We start from the raw sequence: 19,303 nt of genomic DNA on the forward strand, positions 1-19,303 counted from the left end.
ACATAAGTACTCATTGCCATAAAAATCTTTAGGATTTATTATTGTGATTTAAAAAAGTCATTAAACAATGTATTCAGGGACATTAAATGTCGGAAATTAAAAAAATCTATTGTAATTATTTCTCTAAGACTTATAATGATTTTTTAATATAAATCAAATTCAATTTACATTAAACTATTAAAAAAAAATTGTTCAAATTTAAATTTCCCGCTGCAGCTTTTTTTAATTTTTACAACTTTTTTACTTTTACTAGTTTATTTTTAATTAATAAACTTAAATTCAGATAATTTTTACTGTAACTAGTTATCTCAAATTTCTGAATACGAATTTAAATTTCCCGCTGTTTTTTAAACAGAGAAAAAATATATTTTCAAGTAGTTCTTACTTACCGACATCAAAAGTGAATTCTGTTGGTAATTGTGATCAGATTTTTTATGTAATTCCATTTTATACTACCAGAGATCATACCCAAAATATAATAATAATAATAATAATAATAATAATAATAATAATAATAATAATAATAATAATAATAAATAATAATAATAAAAACATACATAAAATAAGATTATCCAGTTTTTTTTTACTATGTCAACTTAAACTTATTCCATAGTTTATTGTTTAGTACAATTTATTAAAATAGAAATCTTAAGTTTTATAGTTTATTTGTGTTTGTAAAAATGATTAACAGCCTTTTCATTATAAATTCTTCCGGGTAAGTCATAATTATTATTATAATAAGTTTGACAGATTTTCAACATCTATCGTAAATTTCTTATATCTAAAAAAAAAAATATGTCACCCTTTGCGGTCCATTTGTTTTCTTCGTTTCCATATGGAAAATACATTAACTGTAACATAAAAAAAAAAATTTCTCTAAAAATGCAATTTCCAACTCAATTACGGGACAAGCATTCATGAAAATTAGATTGCTCATGCTAATAACACTGAAAAAAAATTTAATTACCGCTAATTGGCTATCTGGTTTTTCAGGGAATGAAAGTCTACGAAATATTTACTGAAGGCGACTAATGTTAAAAGATTTCCAAACTAGAGATTTCAAGCTTAAAATGTTTTTTTTTTCTTTATTTTGACAGCTATTTTTTACAGACAGCCTTTCAAAAACAGCTTAAAAATTTATAAAATTTTTCTGTTCTCTTAAATTTTTAGATTAGTATATTAATAGAGTTAGACAACTAAAAGTAATTATTTTTTTTTTTTCTCAATGTTATTAGAAGAAGAAATCTATTTTGTGTGCCTGCTCTGTCCTTAAGACAGCTCATTTTTTATGTACCTAAAGATCGGAACGTTTTTCACGCAACGAAAATTTAAATAATTGGAAAGTAAAAAATCTACTACAAGGAAAAAACAATATAGTAATGGCAACTCTCTAGGATAGCATTGAGTACTTTCGGTAAAAAAAAAATTTCAGACAGTACTGTATCCTATTTAGACTGTATCCACTCTCTGAGTTCTGAGTACTATCCCAGAGAGTTGTCACTATATTGTTTTTTCCATGTGGATGATTAAATTTCTTAAATGTTTCCCATATGAATGCTGGTATGTCAGCAGAAAATTTTGAGACACCCCCAGTCTCCAGAACTACCCTTTAAACATCCAATTACATAAATTTTTAAAATTTTCAATGCGCCAGAAACGTTCGAATCTTCAGGTACATAGATTATCTAAATTATGTAAAGGTATCAATAAATCAAATGTATAATTGTACAATAAAATAAATTTTTTTAGAGATGTATTTATGGAGAAGCATTGGAAGAGCGCAGTTGCTCGATCTTTATGTGATTACTTTTTCGATCAACAAAGAAGAGTTTTATCTCCTGAAAATACTCCACCAGTTATTGCTACACCCCATCATTATTTAATTAGTATTTATCGGTGTCATATGTTTTTCGTTGCTGTATGTACGACAGAAGGTAATATATTATTATTATTATTATTGTTACTATTATAATTTTAAATTATAACAAGGGTTCATTTATTCAAATTTTTACAGTTCCGCCGTTATTTGTTATTGAATTTTTACACAGAGTTGTGGACACGTTCGAAGATTATTTCAATGAATGCACTGAGACTATTATTAAAGAAAATTATGTTGTTGTCTATGAGTTATTAGATGAAATGTTAGATAACGGGTTTCCTTTGGCTACTGAATCAAATATTTTGAAAGAGCTAATAAAACCACCAAATATTTTAAGAACGATTGCTAATACAGTTACGGGAAAATCCAAGTAAGTAATTTAATTATTTAAATATAATATAATTTATCTCACTGCATATTCATCAGATATTTCCAATCTCTATATGTCTTGTTTTACTGTGTTATTTATTTAATTAATCTTTGGCACATTCGGCTGACGAGCGAAACATTTCAGAAATCTAGATCCAGTAGATTTTTTACTTTTCATTTTGTTTTTTTTTTTTTATTTTTGTTTCACAAAAAACGTTTCGATCTTCAGGTACATCAAATATCTGTGGTTTGAATTCATATAAAATGAAATAAAAATCAACTTTTAACGAATTACCCATCAGACATCTTTCCTTATTGTATCAATTAAAAACTCACTCATATCTTTTTCTAGTTATTTTTAATTTAAATATATATTAAATTTTAGTGTGAGTGCAGTTTTACCTAGTGGTCAATTATCTAATATTCCTTGGAGAAGAACAGGCGTTAAGTATACTAATAATGAAGCTTACTTCGATGTTGTAGAAGAAGTTGATGCAATAATTGATCGAACTGGTGCTACAGTTTTTGCTGAAATTCAAGGATATGTATGCTATCAATAATTAATGATACTGAAGTTAGCCGACGTCTAATAATTTTTGAATCTTTTTAAAAATGATAAATTATAAAAGAAAACATATTTAAAAAATTGCACCTGTAGGTTTTTTAATTTCCTACATGTGCATATTTATAGTTAATTTTTTTTTGTAATTGATTTGTTGAAAAAACAAAATCCGAAAATTGCTAATTGTCTTAAAAGGCAGGATCATTAATAATTATAATATTTAAATAAATAATTTATTATTTTAGGTTGACTGCTGTATTAAATTAAGTGGAATGCCAGATCTTACGTTGTCTTTTATGAATCCACGATTATTTGATGATGTCAGTTTTCATCCGTGTGTTAGATTTAAACGTTGGGAGGTAATTAATTTATTTATAATAAAAAATATATGTATATATTTAATATAATTAATTGTAAAATAATTTATAGTCAGAGCGTATACTCTCATTCATTCCGCCTGACGGTAATTTCCGATTACTTTCATACCACATTGGATCACAAAGTATTGTAGCAATTCCAATTTACGTAAGACATAATATAAGCTTAAAAGAACCAGGCGGTGGTAGATTAGATATAACAGTTGGACCTAAACAAACTGTTGGCCGAACAGTGAGTGTCAAATTAAAAAATTTTGTTCTTAATTTCAACATTAATTTTTTCTTTATTTTTTATTTAGGTCGAAAATGTAACACTCGAAATACCGATGCCGAAAATTGTTTTGAATTGTACTTTAGTACCAAATCAAGGTAAGTATTCATTTGATCCTGTTAGCAAAGTATTATTTTGGGATATTGGACGCATAGATGTTTCAAAATTACCAAATTTACGTGGATCAATTACCATACAAAATGGAGCATCGTTTTCTGAATCAAATCCTGCGATTAATGTAAGTTTTCAAGTATAAACTTTTTTTTTTTATTTAAAACTGTCAGTCAAAATAAGTATTTAATAAATTAAAAATAAACATTTCCAGGTTCATTTCACAATAAATCAATTAGCCGTTTCTGGTTTGAAAGTAAGCGGTTTGGACATGTATGGTGAAAAATATAAACCATTTAAAGGCGTTAAGTATATTACTAAAGCTGGGAAATTCCAGATTCGAATGTAATTGTACAAATAAAGAGATTTTACTTTGTACAATTTATATAACTTAATTTTTCAGTCTTGCTAATTTTTATTACTGTAAGGTAAAAATCCCTATACCCGCCCTTTTTTCATTGGAGTGAGATTAAATCACTCAATATAAATTAATAAATAAAATGCAAAACCATATTCTTTTTCATAGTTATTTTTTATAGTAAGTATTAGAATAAAATTTAAGTTTGAAGAATAATGTTGATAATTAATTATTATCAATTTTTTAAATAAGCTCCTTGAGTGTACCCATAGTCGCTCAATAAAAGTTGCGATGTACCATTACTCGATCAACACATGGCCCTTTAGTCGCTCAAAGACAATATCAATTAAACTATGATAAGTTTATTAATTTGAAAAATAATTTATAAATTATACTACTTTATTCTTGCATAATATAAAATTTCATGAATTTTGAAAATGTATTTAATAAGATATAATTATAAAAATTTTTTTAAAATTTGACGTAACTTAAATTTAATTTAACGAATGAACGTTAAAGTTAAAAATGTCCGGCTGAGCGCGATGTTGAAAACAGTCATTCAATTTAAATTTATAATCTATTATAAAATAATTTGATACATGATATTTTAATATATTTAGATTCGAAAATAATTATTTATCAATAATATTTTTAGTTGTAATTTTTTTTCATAAAAATTATAAAAAAACGCCTTGAACAGTTAAAGTGAGAGATTAATGATACTGAGCGGGTATAGGGGCTTTTACCTTAGTCATAATTTAATTTGATGTTGAATAGTAGAAGAATTCATAAAATTTCAAAAGACTAAGAAATTTATTTTCTTTTTAAATAATCTTTTAAAATAAAAATTGCGGCGCTGCACTCACAGCGCGGGTTAATTTCGCCTAAAAAATGGGCAGTCAACTTCACTCTGGTCTGAAATCGTTTTGTTTCATCCCTTGTCACACACTATACTTGTTTTTTCTCGTATTATTCCTGAACATTAAAGAACAATTAAATGCAATAACGAATTGTCTAAAATTAATTTTAAATAATTTCGTGTATCATGATAAGTATATACAGCAATTGATACATTTAATTCAAAATAATATGTAATCAAAAATTTACTTCAACACATAAACTTTTTCATCTCTAAATCTTCCCAAGTTGGATGTGTAGGATACGTAAATAATCGTTCCATATTAGTAGCATATACTGTATGATTATTAACCAAATTTTTATAGATCTGAAAGAATAATTTGATTATTAGAGTTTTTAAAACGATCATCAAGAAGAGATTGAAAAAATGTATACTAAACCTTTAATGTTTGCAATAAATCGTTAACACTGACGGGAGGTAAAGCTGGTGATAATACTGGTGTTGAACAAGCCATAGCAAAAGCGGTTGCTTGTTCCATTTCGTCAACTGTCTGTTTCACTGCTGGTACTTGTCCATCAGGATCAATTATGTCTGTTGTCTTACTGTAAAATAAAAATTAATCAGACGATATTAATATTATATTTAAATAAATAATTATATTATTAAGATCATACTCTTGTTTGTATGTACGTAAATACAAAAACAATTTTGTTTTATAGTATCGAATTTTTCTTAAGTTGTTGAAAGAAATTCATGTACAAAAAGTTTTGAAAAATTATTTTTACTTAGCCCTTAATTTTTGTATTTTATAATTAAATTACGGAAAAAAAATCTGAAAATTGAGTTCTTCGAGTTTAAAAAAAAGTTTTGAGATTTAGCTTTGATTTAATTTTAACACCAATTGGTCGTGCGATTTACGAGTTATGCAACAAACTAAAAAAAAAAATTTTATTTTTATTTTTGAAAAAACTTAAAAACTGCTCGGCCGATAGATTTCAAAACCTACTCAATTTAATCGTCCAACAAAAATTAGTCTAAACACACGCGCGCGCGTCGACATCTGATGAAAACTTGATTTTCAAAAATTGGACCGAAACCAATAACTTTCATTTTTTTTTTAAATTTTAAATTTTTATCGCGGGAAGTTTAAAATATTTTTGAATTAGACGGATTTACTTAAGAGTACTTTCAAGAAATTCAAAAACACTTTCAATGTTTTTGGGTTTTTTCAGAAGCAGAAGTTCTAAGACTGGGCCACCGGCTTTAAAAATATTTTTTTATGTACCTAAAATGAATACCACGAGGTATAAACATTGTGTTTCTTTTCCATGAACTCGGTACTGGTTCTCCTATATTATAAATAAAACTTTTCTGATGAACAGCAAATCCTTTTCTTTTTGTAAGTACAGCTGTAATAATATTTTTAAGAAATATTTGTGTCGCAGCGATTATTATATGAGCGGTATTTTCATCAGCACTGTCCATATTGTTTTCCCAAGCAGCTAACATTAGTCTTGCTAATACAAATGTTCTATCAGGTAACAATAATTCTTGGGCGCTAGATCTGTTAGCACCGATAGGTTCATCGCCTACTGGAGATGACATTTGACTCAACACATCAACGTACATATCTGCAGGCTAAAAATATAAATGTATTAGAATTTTATTTTTTTACTGACATCCTAATGCAATGTCATTAAATAAGTATGAGTAATTAATGAATTAATACTGACTTCAAAATTAGATCTATCAGTTTTATATTTTCTCTTTAATTTCAATCGTTTTTCTTTTAATATTTTATCTTTGTCTGTGTGAACATGGGTATTATTAGCTTTCATCGGCCTTAGAGGTGTTGCAGAAGCAAGTCCTCGGACTTTATTAAATAAACACAAAAGAAATTCATTGTGTAAATGAATCTGTTCATCTGTCATAATATTTCTGGCTTCACAATCAAATTCTTCTTTGGAACTCTGTAATAATTAAATTTATAATTTTTATTATAGAAGAAAATAAATATTTTATATTATTATGTTTATTTATGTGAGTGAATGTAGATAACAATTGACAATTTTTTAAATTTTAGAATCCCAAGAAGCACAGAGTCAACTTTAAGATGTCTTTTAAAAGGATAAGACTAATTTTTTTTTGTCTCAAAGTCATCTTTTTTGATATAAATACGACATGGAAATGTTGGTTCCAGAGACAGAGCCGAGTTGTTTTGTTTTTTCTGTCTTATTTCAATCAAAAAGTCATTTAGATGACTTATTTTGCCACTATTTGTAATTTACATTTTGTCGTCACTTGTGTTAAGTCTTTTAAGTAGGTAATTTTTCGGTGACATAAATTTCTGATCGTTTTGTCAACATATTAATGCCTTATCGACAAGTCAAAAAGTAGCCTAAAAACTGATATTTTATAGATGTCACAAAGGCAAGTGTGCTATCTGGGTATATACAGTTTTAAAATAAATTTTATCCCAATTAGTACGCTTAACTTTGACATCTATAAGATATCAGTTTTTTGACATATATAAGGAACCAAAATGTTGACAAAAACCATCAAAAATTTATGTCGCCAAAAAAATATCTACTTGAAAGACTTGACACAAGTGACGGCAAAAAGTAAATTACAAATGATTGTCGAATAAGTTATCATCTAAATGATTTTAAAATTTAAATAATTTTTTTAGTACGGGAAAAAGAATACAAATTTGCTATGACCACTTGGACCAACATCTTACGTCTTATTTATTTAAAAAAAACTCGACTTTGCGACAAAAAAAAATTTATTTTATCTTTTCAAAAGACATCTTTATGACATCTTGAAATTGTCTGTGTACTACTTGGGAAATTCGTGAATTTTTAGATTATTTAAAAATTGTGGAATATTTATAACATTTAAAATTACTGAATTCATTTATTTATGATACTGAAAGCAGCAGACGTCAGACGATTTTATAAAATTATAAACAAGTTACTTGTCAATAAAATAAAATTTTTTAAATGTCTGCGATTTTGAGTATCATTTTTATTTTATTAATTCCTTAAAACAATAACTTTACCTTCATTTGAAACCATAATTTCATTTTTTCAAAATATCTGTAATAAATAAATTTTATTTATCAAATTTTTATATTCAAATTATAGATAACCTTATTAACAATTAATACTTACACTTTGGCATTGTCACCCAGAGAATTTGTAAGATTTTTTCTAGCAATATTTAAATCTCTTGAAGCCGCCATTATTGTTATTATTTATAAACAATTTATATTTATTTATCTATTTTTTAATAGCTCTAATAATTTTTTTCGGAGTGTACGGTACAGTACAAACTTACTATACTACTAAAAAATATATATGTGTATGAAATTGCATTGGTTAAATTTTTTCTGGTGGATGGTCACATGATACAAATTTATGTACAGTATAAATTCTGATAACTTATTTTAAATTCATTGGCGGTAAAATATTTATTTAGTACCCAAGTAACACAGAACAACTTTAACATGTCATAGATGTCTTTTAAAAGGACAAGATAAATTTTATTTTGTCTCAGAGCCAAGTTTTCTTAAATAAATAAGACGTGCAGATGCTGGTCCTAGGAGTCATAGAAAATTTATAATACTGAAGTTAGATGACGTCTAATAGTTTTTGAGATCTTTTAGAAACGATAAATTATAAATAAAAACTATTTAAAAAATTGCACCTGTAGCTTTTTTAATATTCTACATGGCCAATCGATCCCTGGAAAAAAAGTTGAGTCGACCTTCTGTCTCGAAGATATGGACCGTTTCGGGCCACGGACACTGTGTGATCATTGTCATCGATTGTATCCCATATCTATGTTTGTTTTAGAAATAACTGTCAATAATATAAACATTTACTGTCAGCTATGATGTATTTTCACGGAAGAAATTCAAAAAAGTTAAAAAAAAAGAAGGAAACTTGAAAGTTTTAAAAAAAAAGTTAGTATTGTATTTTTAAAATTTAAATTTAACTCAATATCTTGATTAATTAATTAGAATATATATTTTTATATAGAAGAAGTATTAAAAATATAATTAAAATGAAACTGAAAATTAATTATATTGGTTTTAGTACTTTATTAATATTAATATTCAATAATTAATAAGTTTATATGGTACATATATTTATTTAAACGCTGTTGATTATTTCCATGATTTTTAATAATGAGATATCTTATGTATATTATACTTATAAACATTTATGAATCAATTAATTTATTTTTTATAACATTTAATTCGAATTTAATACATTTTTTTGTTTATTTTCACCTCTTATTTTCTACAAAGATATTTATTTTACTTTCTTGTAATAATAATTCTTAAAAAAAAAAAAATAAGAAAACACATAATTGCAATGTGTTTTTAAATAAAAAATTTTTGATACAATTGAATGATAATTATATATATATTCCTACTGCTTATGAATGTAAAATAGCATTGTATGATTGGAAAACTCCTCCTGCTACTTCTACGGAACGTGATTTTAATGATAGCTGAAAAAATAATATATAAAAAATATATATTTTTGTTTTATAATATGATATTTTAATTATGCTCATTTTCAGACAGTGCCCTCGAGTGAGTTTAAAAAAAAATCACTCCGCATATAGACTAAATAGGGAGTTTGTTTTTTCAGCGAAGTGATCTGGATTTCATTTAAATCCGCAGTCACTCCGATTCATATTTTTAAAAAATGAGGAGCACTGTCTGAGAATGCCCTTAAAAAATTTTTAAAAAATTAAAATATCTTACAGTGACATCAGGATTTCCAGGCTGAATTTTTAATTCAATTAGCACCCAAACGTTATTCGTTAATTTAAGAGATTGATAAAGCATATCTTGTCCTTCAACGTTTCTTTTAGCAATCGTAAATACATTACTTTGCTGCATTTTTTGTACAACTTGATCCGCTGTTAGCAAAACTCCGTTAAGAGTATACTGAACCTATAAAAATATTTATTTTTATTTATTCAATCAATCATAATAAAAAACAAATCAACTTCCGGGTCACGGTAAATTACTAGGTCACTTAAAAATAAAATAAAAAATGAACCTCATTTTGAGCTGGAATGTCTTTCCACGTAGATAAGAATACTCGTTTGTCCAATTGCCCGTCCTCGGTGAAGTAAACGTGCATTGGAACGAGACAAGCGAAATAAAATACATCGATATTATTTTTAATAGCAACTTGAAGATTGTTCAATGGATCCATACGCTGAACTGCACCAGTTGTTGTGAGTATTACGTTTACTTCAACACTTGAACCAGGTCCTAAAGGAGCCGGTACTTGTAGAGGTGCAGATAAAGTTAATCCGAAACTATTTTTGTTCAATTGAATAGCAAAACCACCCATCGCTTGCATAGCTTTATTCGTGAATGTCATGTCCATACTAATTTGTCCATTTCTGTTAAATATAAAAATATTTTATTACTTTTATTTTATGATATTAATTTAATTTTTTTTTTTTACTATAAATTTTTATTCAATTTATAAATTATCAATTTCATTTTTTTATTTATTCTTTTAAGTTTAATATTTTTTTATTAACATTTTTTTTAAATATCCCGCCTTTTTGTCTTAGAAGTCGCTCTTTTTTTCAAATTTCAAACCTATAATGTTACGCTAGTGCTGCTGCTAGTAGTTGATGGAGAGAAAAAATGAAAAAAATAATAACAATAAAAATAAAAATGGCGGCTAAATTTTTCGTGAATAATCAGTTTTACGTTTTTAATTAATTACAATTAAATTAAAAGAATTTAGATAGTGATTTTTCATAGGGTTCTTGTGATAAAAAATACAAAGATACTAAAAAAAATTTGGCCGATTAATTTTTTCTATCGAGAGTTATCGTGTCTGCGAAGTTTCATACATAACGATTGACAGCACTGGTTTCTCGAGTTTAAATAATCTATATTATCACGAGAATCAGGAAAATTTTGTTCCCGGTATATCTGTATGATAGAATTGGTTAATGTTATTAAAAATGGTACCGTTAGAAAGGTTTTGACTTGAATTTGTGCCTTTTCATAGTTTCAACACTTTTTTATTATCAATCATTGAGATAAATCGATTTATCTGTATCATTCGAATTACATTTAAATTACGCGAGAAAAAATACGATCGTAATTATTTTCTTTAAATAAATTAATCTTTAATTATTCTGTCACTAAATATGACTGAATGTCACTGAATATATACTATATTATTTATATCGCGTTACTTATTCCAAAATAACAAAGTTTTATATTTCCATTTGGTTTTAGGAAGCTTCTCAAAGCCAAAAAAATGTGCATAGAAAAAAAAAGGATTCATTGACACAAAAAATCTTTACTCGCCTAAAGAAAATTTTTACTTACTCCAAAAAATTTTTCACATTGTGAATTAAAACCAAAAAGTTATTTAGAACTAGAAAAAATTATTTGGTGCAAGGAATCATTTCTTGACCAAAATAATCTTTTCTCGCCTCAAGAAAATTTTTGTATTGAATTTATGATGCATAAAATTTCTTGGTGAAAATAAAATTTTTTGAGACAAGAAATCGTTTTCTTCTGAGTATTTTATAAAATCAGTAGTGATATTTGGGCAGTCACGTAGTGATTGCAGGCTAAACTAATAAAATAACGAATCGACTTAATGTTGGGTTCAAATTGTTCCTTAATAAATTCTCTATATGCTAGTATACAATTTTATATAGATAAAATAGTTTGGTGTAATTAAAAGAGTGTAGAAATATTTTTGCGTGAGTAAAATAGTCAGAAAAAAGTGTTTTCGCACTTGAGGTGTGTAGAATATAATAAAACTTACTTCCTTGAAAAAGTACCCCAAATATCAAAACCTTTTCCTTTTTCAGCTGGAAGCCAGTTAACTTTTGGAGGTACATAGGAAGTGGGTGCTTGATTAAATCCAAATATGTCACCAAGAAGACCTGTCGTTGTTTGAGAAACAATTGGTGCTGAAGTATCTGTTCCACTGAGTATTCCATCTAAACCATCTCCCAAAAGATCTAAACCTGTGGACGCTGCTGGTGCCGGTGGAACAACTGGTGGTCCGCCTAAAAACATTTTAAAAAGCAATTGGTCAGTTACAAATTTTGAATAATTATTTGAAAATAAAAAATACAAACCAATATCCATACTGAGAAGATCTCCAATCAGAGAATCTTGAGCTGGAATAACTTGAGCTGCTGGTTGACTTCTGGCAGCTTCATCATTTGAATTATTTCTAGCTGGCAATGATTTTCTAGCACCAGCTGATCTTCCCTCAACGAAAGCACTAGGTGGCTTGTGATAAACTGATGCAAGACTTGAAATATGACAGATAAGTTCATCAAGTAAAGTCGGTTCTAATAAATCTGTTTCTTCAGAAATCAACGGTTTCTCTGCCAAGACAACTTCTTTAGCAGCTGCTGGATCTGTGCTCAATAATCGCCAGTAAATAAATCCACGATCACGAAGATCTGGATTATCGGAGTCTTGTGTCGCAAGACTCAGAACTTGCTGTACTAATTCTTGTGTATCAGTTGGACGTTTTAAGAAAAGTTTTACAATAGCAGTAAGAAGTTGCAGCTGTACTTGAGTATTTTCATCATGAAAACCTTCTAAGAAACTTTCTAACAATTCGTCGGCGTTGTCAATACGCTCAGCATACTCTCCAATAATCCAGATCATTGATGCACGTGCTTCTGGTTCATCTAGAGTATCAAGATTTTCACAGAGAGTTGAAATTATACTCTCATATTTGTTTGGATATTTACGGAAAATATCTTTTATAACGACAATAGCTTCTTGAACGACATAATTTACCTAAAATATGAATTTTAGTTTAGAACTCAGGTAAGAAGTCAACCCACTGCGCGCTCCAGAAATTAGAATTTTGTAAAAAAAGTAAATAATAATAAAACTACGACTTGAATCATTTTTTAAATTTCTATTAATTAAAAAAAATAGTTTAATAATATTCTGTTATAATTTTTTTCAAAACTGGAGTTTCTTAAAAAAAAAATAAATTTTTGTCACCAAAAAATTTTTAAAGCTCCCAATTAAATGAAAGAAAAAAATTTCTAAGAATCCAGTAGTTTTTTTTTATGATCTTGAAATTAGCAGACAATTAAAAACGTTCGAATTTTTTTATTAAAATTAAAAAAACTGTAGGTGCAATTTTTTAAAAAAATTTTTTCTTGTAATTTATCGTTTTTAAAAAAATTCAAAAGTTATCGCGTCAGCTAATTTCAGTATTATTTTTTTTTTATTAACTTTTTTTCCAAAATTCTCGTTTTTCAAACGTGCGCACAGGAATAAACCCATAATACTATTAAGTAAAATAAAAATTACTTTAGTTTGAATTAAATCTAAAAGTGTAGACACGCATCTTTCAGCAGATGGTTCAACTTTAATAGCACATCTTCCGATAGCTCTGACAGCTTTTCTCACAAAGTCAACATCAACTTCAGTAGCGTACTCTTTCAATTCGGATAAAACTTGTGCAATATTAGCTTGAGACGCTAATCTAATCATAATATCTAATTTTTCTAATTTAACATAAATTGGATCGTTGTATTTAACAAAAAATACTTTCATCTCATGTTTCAAAATATCTGGCCGCTTCTGTACAATCAAATTAATATTTCTCAAAGCCACGTACTGAACTTCCGGCTCAGAACTAAGGAGAGTTACTAGTGGAGGTGCTAATTTTTTAGTCAGAGTGCCAACGAAATCTGATTCTGATTGTAACATTTCCATGAGCTTCATCAGAACCTAAAAAATCATTTTTTTTTTTAAATTATAATAATCCAATAGTAATTATAATATTGAAAAAAATATAAATATGTGAAACCTTGACCGCTGATAAGACAACTGCAGCATTAGCGTGAGCTAAACGTGGAGTAATTCTTTCACAAATACTTTGAGCTTCCCGATCATCTTTAGGTGAATAATTAGCTAGAGAATCTAAAATAAAAACTTGTCCCCACTCAGTACATTCATTAAGAGCAGTCAGTAATTTGTTTATTGTCTGTGCGTTCATTTCAACGAGTGGTCCACTGGGACTTGATTCATTTATCTCTGACAATGCAGCGACAGCATTTGCTACGACCTTTTTATGTAAAAAATGTAAAAAAAAAAATGAAAAAACAAATAAAATTACATTTAAGGGAGAAGGGGTCTGAGATACAAAAAAAAAGAGGATATTTTTGTAATTTTTTTTTCAGAGTAACTTCTTTATTAAAATTCTTAAAATTTGTGAAATTATTAAGCAACATTTCAAGAATATTCTGCTAAATTTTTATAAAAAAATATTGAGAAATAAGCCAGTGGTAGTGGGGAGAGACGAGTCGTCTCAAAAAAAAAGTTTCGTGCCGTAGGCAGAATAGCTCATTACTGCTTCATTTGAAATCAAAAAACCAAAAAGATTTCTTTAGTACATAAGTTTATCTTGGATTTGAAAGAAGGAAAAAACAAAATATTCATTTTTGAATTTTTAGTAAAAGTGCAATCAAAAAACTCTAACTTTTGCCGAAAATTTCTCCTTCTGTTCAATTTAAGAATAAGTAGTTGTTGAAAAAAAAAATCCTTTCTTCAAATTTTAGATAAACTTATGTACTAAAAAAATCTTTTTGATTTTTTGATTTCAGATAAAGCAGTCATGAGTTATCTTGCCTACGACATGGAGATTTTTTTTTTAAAGTGACTCGTCTCTCCCCACTACCACTGGCTTATTTTTCAATATTTTTTAATGAAAGTTTAGCAGAATATTCTTGAAATAATGCTTAATAATTTCACAAATTTTAAAAATTTTAATGAAGAAGGTACTCTGAAAAAAAAATCACAAAAATATCCTCTTTTTTTTTGTAACTTAGACCCTTTTCTCCTTTAATCAACGAACAAGAAAGTAAAACTAAAACTAATTTGCATTAGTAAAATAAATTTACTAAAAAAAGAAATAAAATAATACCATTGGATTACTATCTGATAAAAGATCTTTCAACTGATCCAAAAATCCTTGGTCTTCAACTAATCCAGCATTAATATCGTACAATTTAGCAACACAAACAGCTGCTGTTTTTCTTACATACGGATCCTCATCCCTCAGACACTTTCTCAACGGCTCACAAAGATATTCTGTTATTTTGTCAACACGAATACATCCCATTGTTCGTACAGCCAAGGCACGAATCAGTGGATTTGGATCCTCACAGTCCTGCGCAAAAAATCGGGCAAGCCAGGGATTCAAGTCCAGTCATAATAAAAAAAAAACTAACTACATATTTTATATGAACTAAAAATGACCTAACAAAAATATTTTTTATTTGTCTTCTATTTTTACTTTTTTTTTTCTATTAGTATGATTTTTTATTTAATACTTTTTTTTTTTTAACGAGATATAAAGTTTGGTATGGTACCTTTGTCATCGGAGATGTTGCTAGCTCCTTTTAGCGTGTCAGAACGAAAAAGGTCAAATTGGTCACCGTCACCATTTTTAATATATTAATTATAGTATAATTAATTATTAACACGACACGAATCGGTCATTTTTCAAAGAGCACGAGTTTTTTTTTTATTTATTTATTTTTTTAAATAATTATTATCAAACGATCTTTCGTTCTGTTAAATTTAAAATATCTATAGTATATATAAATATATATACATATTTTTTTATTGTAAATGTTTGTTATGAAATATTGTTTTGATTTTGTTATTAATTTTAAATTAATAAATAGAAAGACATTGTCACCTTGCAATAGAATTAATTTTAAAAATATTATACACAAATACACATTTAATAATATTAATTTAACAACATAAATTAGTTTAAATAATTAAAAACATTCTCAGCAGTAACACCCCCCCCACACACTTTTTAAAAATTTTTAATGACTGTCATAAGTGCATCAAAATCTTATCAATTCATTAAAATAAAAAATTGAAACATTATTTGAAAAAAGGACAAAGTAGTCGTAATATCGCCAAGATATAGATTTAAAAAAAAATTACTTAAAGTTTTTATCAATTAGGAGACACGAAATTTGTTTAATAAATTTTAGCCTACAAAATTAAAAAATTCGAAGATTTTACTGAAATTTATTTTCCAAATTTCGTTTAACTCTCATTCATATCAATCGTAAGTATTTTTTTTTTCAAATCTATACCTCAGCGAAATTACTACTGTGCTGTCTTTTTTTCAATTAAGGTTTTAATTTTTTTTTTAATCAATTGATAAAATTTTGATACGCTTATGACAATTTAAAGTTATTGAAAATTTTTAAAAAGTGGGGGATACTGACTGAGAATGGCCTTAATTGAAAAAAGGACAACATACTTATAATTTCGCTGAGGTATAGATTAAAAGAAAAAATTACTTATAGTTGATATCAATTTGGATCTAAACGAAATTTGAAAAATAAATTTTAGTAAAATTATGATATAAATTTTACAATTAGAATTTTCAAATTTGGTAGGCTAAAATTCATTTTCCAAATTTTGCTTAACTCCCAACTGATAACAACTATAAGTAATTTTTTAGAATTTATATCTCAGCGAAATTGCCCATTTTTGAGTGAATGCTTTAATTGTTTTTTGATTAATTATTAAAATTTGAATACAATCCTGACAATTGAAAGTCACAGAATATTTTCAAAAAGTTGGAGGCACTTTCTGAGAATGCCTTTAATGCAATATAATAGATATATTATTATAAAACAAATATATATGTTAAAAGATAAAAACTTGTTATATTATAATTTTTTTTTTTTTAATATTAAAAATATATATACGTGCAATTAGCATTAGCAATGCGTAAGTAACAGGCATTTTGAATGCAATAGACATATATAATATAAATAAACATATAAATTTTATTATTTACTTTAATTTATTTATGAAAATGTAAAATATCCGCATGCTATTTCTGTTTTAATTAAAAATAATTATTTGAATTTATTTCAATATGAATTCATGCTAAATTTATATTATTAATGTATATACATTTGTGCATAAACATATATTTATATTTGTAACATATATAAATGCGTATGAGTAACATTTTAATTTTAATTTTAATTATTTTATTTCTTACCACGATTTGAATTTATTTTTGCTGGAATTTGGATTAACGAATTTAAAATTTTTTTCATCAGTGCTCATTGCTGTGTTAATTTTTTATAATATATATAAATCTATATATATATGCATGTATTTTATGCCGATACCAAATTCCAGTCTCGTGCTCTTTGAAACATAAGCGATTCATTTGTCGGTTTAAAAAAAAATCCATTCCATTATATTTTTTAATAGACAGCCCTGTACAAATTTATTTTATTTGCAAAGCGCGGTCTGTTTAAATTTAATATGAGACAAATTGATAAGTTTATTTATTATTGTTATTTATTCATCAATAATCGTTACCAAATATATTTTTGATTTAAATTTACATTAATAAACTAATTTTTAGCGATATTAATTTTTTTTTAATTTAAAAAATTGCGACTGACAATTTGTCTCTGGTAAAATAATTTAAATAGTGTTAGTATGGATACAATAAGATAGCAAAGGTGCATTAAAAATAAATGATTATATTAATAATGAAGTTATCACTTATAAAAATAATATTTATCAACTACATTACCTTTACAAATGTGTTGACTGCCATGATAGCCATATCTGGTTGGCTTTTAGCATAATTCATAAGATAAAGATACACAAGTTTCTTTAACTCCAAATTGTCCGTTTGCATGCAATTAACGACGTCGGGAAATAATGCTGATACATCTTTACCCACAGTCATCGATGCTATCACCTATTAAATTAACGAATAAATTCAAAAATAAGTAATTATTTTTTTTTATAATATTAAGGGGTACCACTAATATGAAATTTTGAAAATAATAAATTTTTTTTTTGTATATTTTGATAGCCTGTAGCTTCAAAAATAACATAGTAAAATTTAAATTGCATTTCTCGAATAGTTTTTTTGAGTTACGGCCATCTGAAGAACAGCTTATCGGTTCTCGAAAATACATTTTTCAAAATTGCTGCAGTTATAACTCGAAGACAAATCATCCGATCGATTTGATTCGAATCGCAGCTTTTTTTATGTTTCTACGTACCACGAACCTCCAGTTTTTCGATCGAATTAAAAATGTAATTTTGCCAGGCCAAAAATCATCAAATTTTCGCGCAAAATTTGAATTTTTTTTTAAAAACTCCGCCACTTTGTTAAACTTAAATTTTGTTCTTAGCCCGAGGGTTATAGTACAGCAAACCTTCTAATTTAAAAAACTTTTTGGTTTTTTTAATTTCCGGTACTGCGAAGGTCGCTATCACTGTAGCAGGGGGACTTTTTTTTTGGAGCCTTGGGAGATTGTAAATAACTCACTGAATTTTAAATTTTTTGGTCCAAAAATTTAATCTTGTATTCATTATATATCCACAAATATGTCCTTAAAACATTAAAACATTCTATGCAGTAGTTTTTTTTTTTAAATTCCCTAAAATCATCTTTTTTTCAGGCGGTCACACTAGCGGTCCTCCTTAAATTTAATGGAACCCGGCATAAATAACTCGTCTTTAATAACTCTGTCAAAACAACTCGAATGATAAGATTGATATGTAAATGTTGATGAAAATATTTTTATCGTTAATTTTAAATAAATTACACTTCCGAAATTTAAATATATGGGAATTCATAAAATTATTGCGTGAAAATGAAAAAAAAATGATGGATACCCATTGCATTAATTATTAAAATATTTATCATAAGTTACCTTTTTCACAGCTTCCTTTTTCTTTTCTTTCTTATCATTATTTAATTCTGATTTTAATTCAAAAATTTCTCCCTTCTTGGTCGTCGTAAAATACTTCGAGTCCGACATTTTGCCTTTAATAATCAAAAACAAAAAAAATATAAAACACTATTTAATTATATGATTTATAAAAATTTAAAAAATAAAATAAAATAAGATTGAATGTTAGCTATATTGTGAGCTTGAAATGGATCAATGTCTCCACTACGTACTCATAATAATAACTCTCAAAATCTATATACTCGGTACTTATTTCACAATAATTAAATATAAAATAATTATCATAATTGTTTTATCTCATAATCACTTTATATATAAAATATAAATTATAAAATAAAAAAAAAATTAATAAGATTTATTTTTTTCATCAGCAATCAATGATTTCTACAGTACACCGAATGGAGTAAATTTTAAATATATAAAAAAAAACTATAGAACTGTAGTGATATTATTGTGAATATTTTTTAAAATTAGTATTATTGGTAGAATAATTGAAAACAATTGAATTATTTACCTAAACTAATAATAATTAACTGTCAAATATTAAAAAATGATGATTTACTTGACAGCGACAGGAACCACTACGGCAATACGCCCCACCTGGTATTTAATTGAAGTAAGAATATGGAGACGTATTAATTTTCATTGTTACCAACATGATTGCAGTGAAATTTTTTTATTTTTTAGATACTG

General features: G+C 26.7%; 3 protein-coding genes across 4 annotated transcripts; 1 reads left to right on the forward strand and 2 right to left on the reverse strand.

The window, feature by feature from the left end:
- Positions 1 to 472: 472 nt before the first annotated feature.
- Positions 473 to 3,964, forward strand: LOC103571962 (AP-3 complex subunit mu-1). Its single transcript, XM_008550322.3, has 8 exons — positions 473 to 715; positions 1,750 to 1,934; positions 2,015 to 2,249; positions 2,634 to 2,793; positions 3,056 to 3,169; positions 3,240 to 3,419; positions 3,487 to 3,696; positions 3,784 to 3,964. Exons 1-8 carry the CDS (start codon positions 681 to 683, stop codon positions 3,916 to 3,918), a joined length of 1,254 nt encoding a protein of 417 aa, XP_008548544.1. The 5' UTR covers positions 473 to 680; the 3' UTR covers positions 3,919 to 3,964.
- A 104-nt stretch (positions 3,965 to 4,068) lies between these two features.
- LOC103571961 (transcriptional adapter 1) lies at positions 4,069 to 8,119 on the reverse strand. Of its 2 annotated transcripts, XM_008550321.3 has the most exons (7): positions 7,960 to 8,119; positions 7,848 to 7,884; positions 6,520 to 6,756; positions 6,072 to 6,424; positions 5,226 to 5,388; positions 5,035 to 5,152; positions 4,069 to 4,902 (listed from the first exon to the last, which is right to left on the reverse strand). In XM_008550321.3, the coding sequence occupies exons 1-6, from the start codon at positions 8,028 to 8,030 to the stop codon at positions 5,036 to 5,038; spliced, it is 978 nt and encodes a 325-aa protein (XP_008548543.1). In that variant the 5' UTR covers positions 8,031 to 8,119; the 3' UTR covers positions 4,069 to 4,902; position 5,035. The 2 variants fall into 2 exon arrangements, with proteins under 2 accessions (XP_008548543.1, XP_053594890.1); XM_053738915.1 differs by lacking the exon at positions 4,069 to 4,902 and having other exon boundaries at positions 4,931 to 5,152.
- Positions 8,120 to 8,930: 811 nt separating this feature from the next.
- LOC103571959 (AP-1 complex subunit beta-1) lies at positions 8,931 to 19,225 on the reverse strand. The gene is made up of 11 exons (XM_008550317.2): positions 19,125 to 19,225; positions 18,572 to 18,684; positions 17,434 to 17,604; positions 14,764 to 15,009; positions 13,648 to 13,905; positions 13,146 to 13,568; positions 11,939 to 12,617; positions 11,620 to 11,866; positions 9,868 to 10,219; positions 9,567 to 9,758; positions 8,931 to 9,307 (listed from the first exon to the last, which is right to left on the reverse strand). Exons 2-11 carry the CDS (start codon positions 18,677 to 18,679, stop codon positions 9,233 to 9,235), a joined length of 2,751 nt encoding a protein of 916 aa, XP_008548539.1. The 5' UTR covers positions 18,680 to 18,684; positions 19,125 to 19,225; the 3' UTR covers positions 8,931 to 9,232.
- Positions 19,226 to 19,303: the final 78 nt, after the last annotated feature.

The sequence above is a fragment of the Microplitis demolitor genome, chromosome 5, assembly GCF_026212275.2.
Source record: "Microplitis demolitor isolate Queensland-Clemson2020A chromosome 5, iyMicDemo2.1a, whole genome shotgun sequence".
Lineage (NCBI taxonomy): Eukaryota > Metazoa > Arthropoda > Insecta > Hymenoptera > Braconidae > Microplitis > Microplitis demolitor.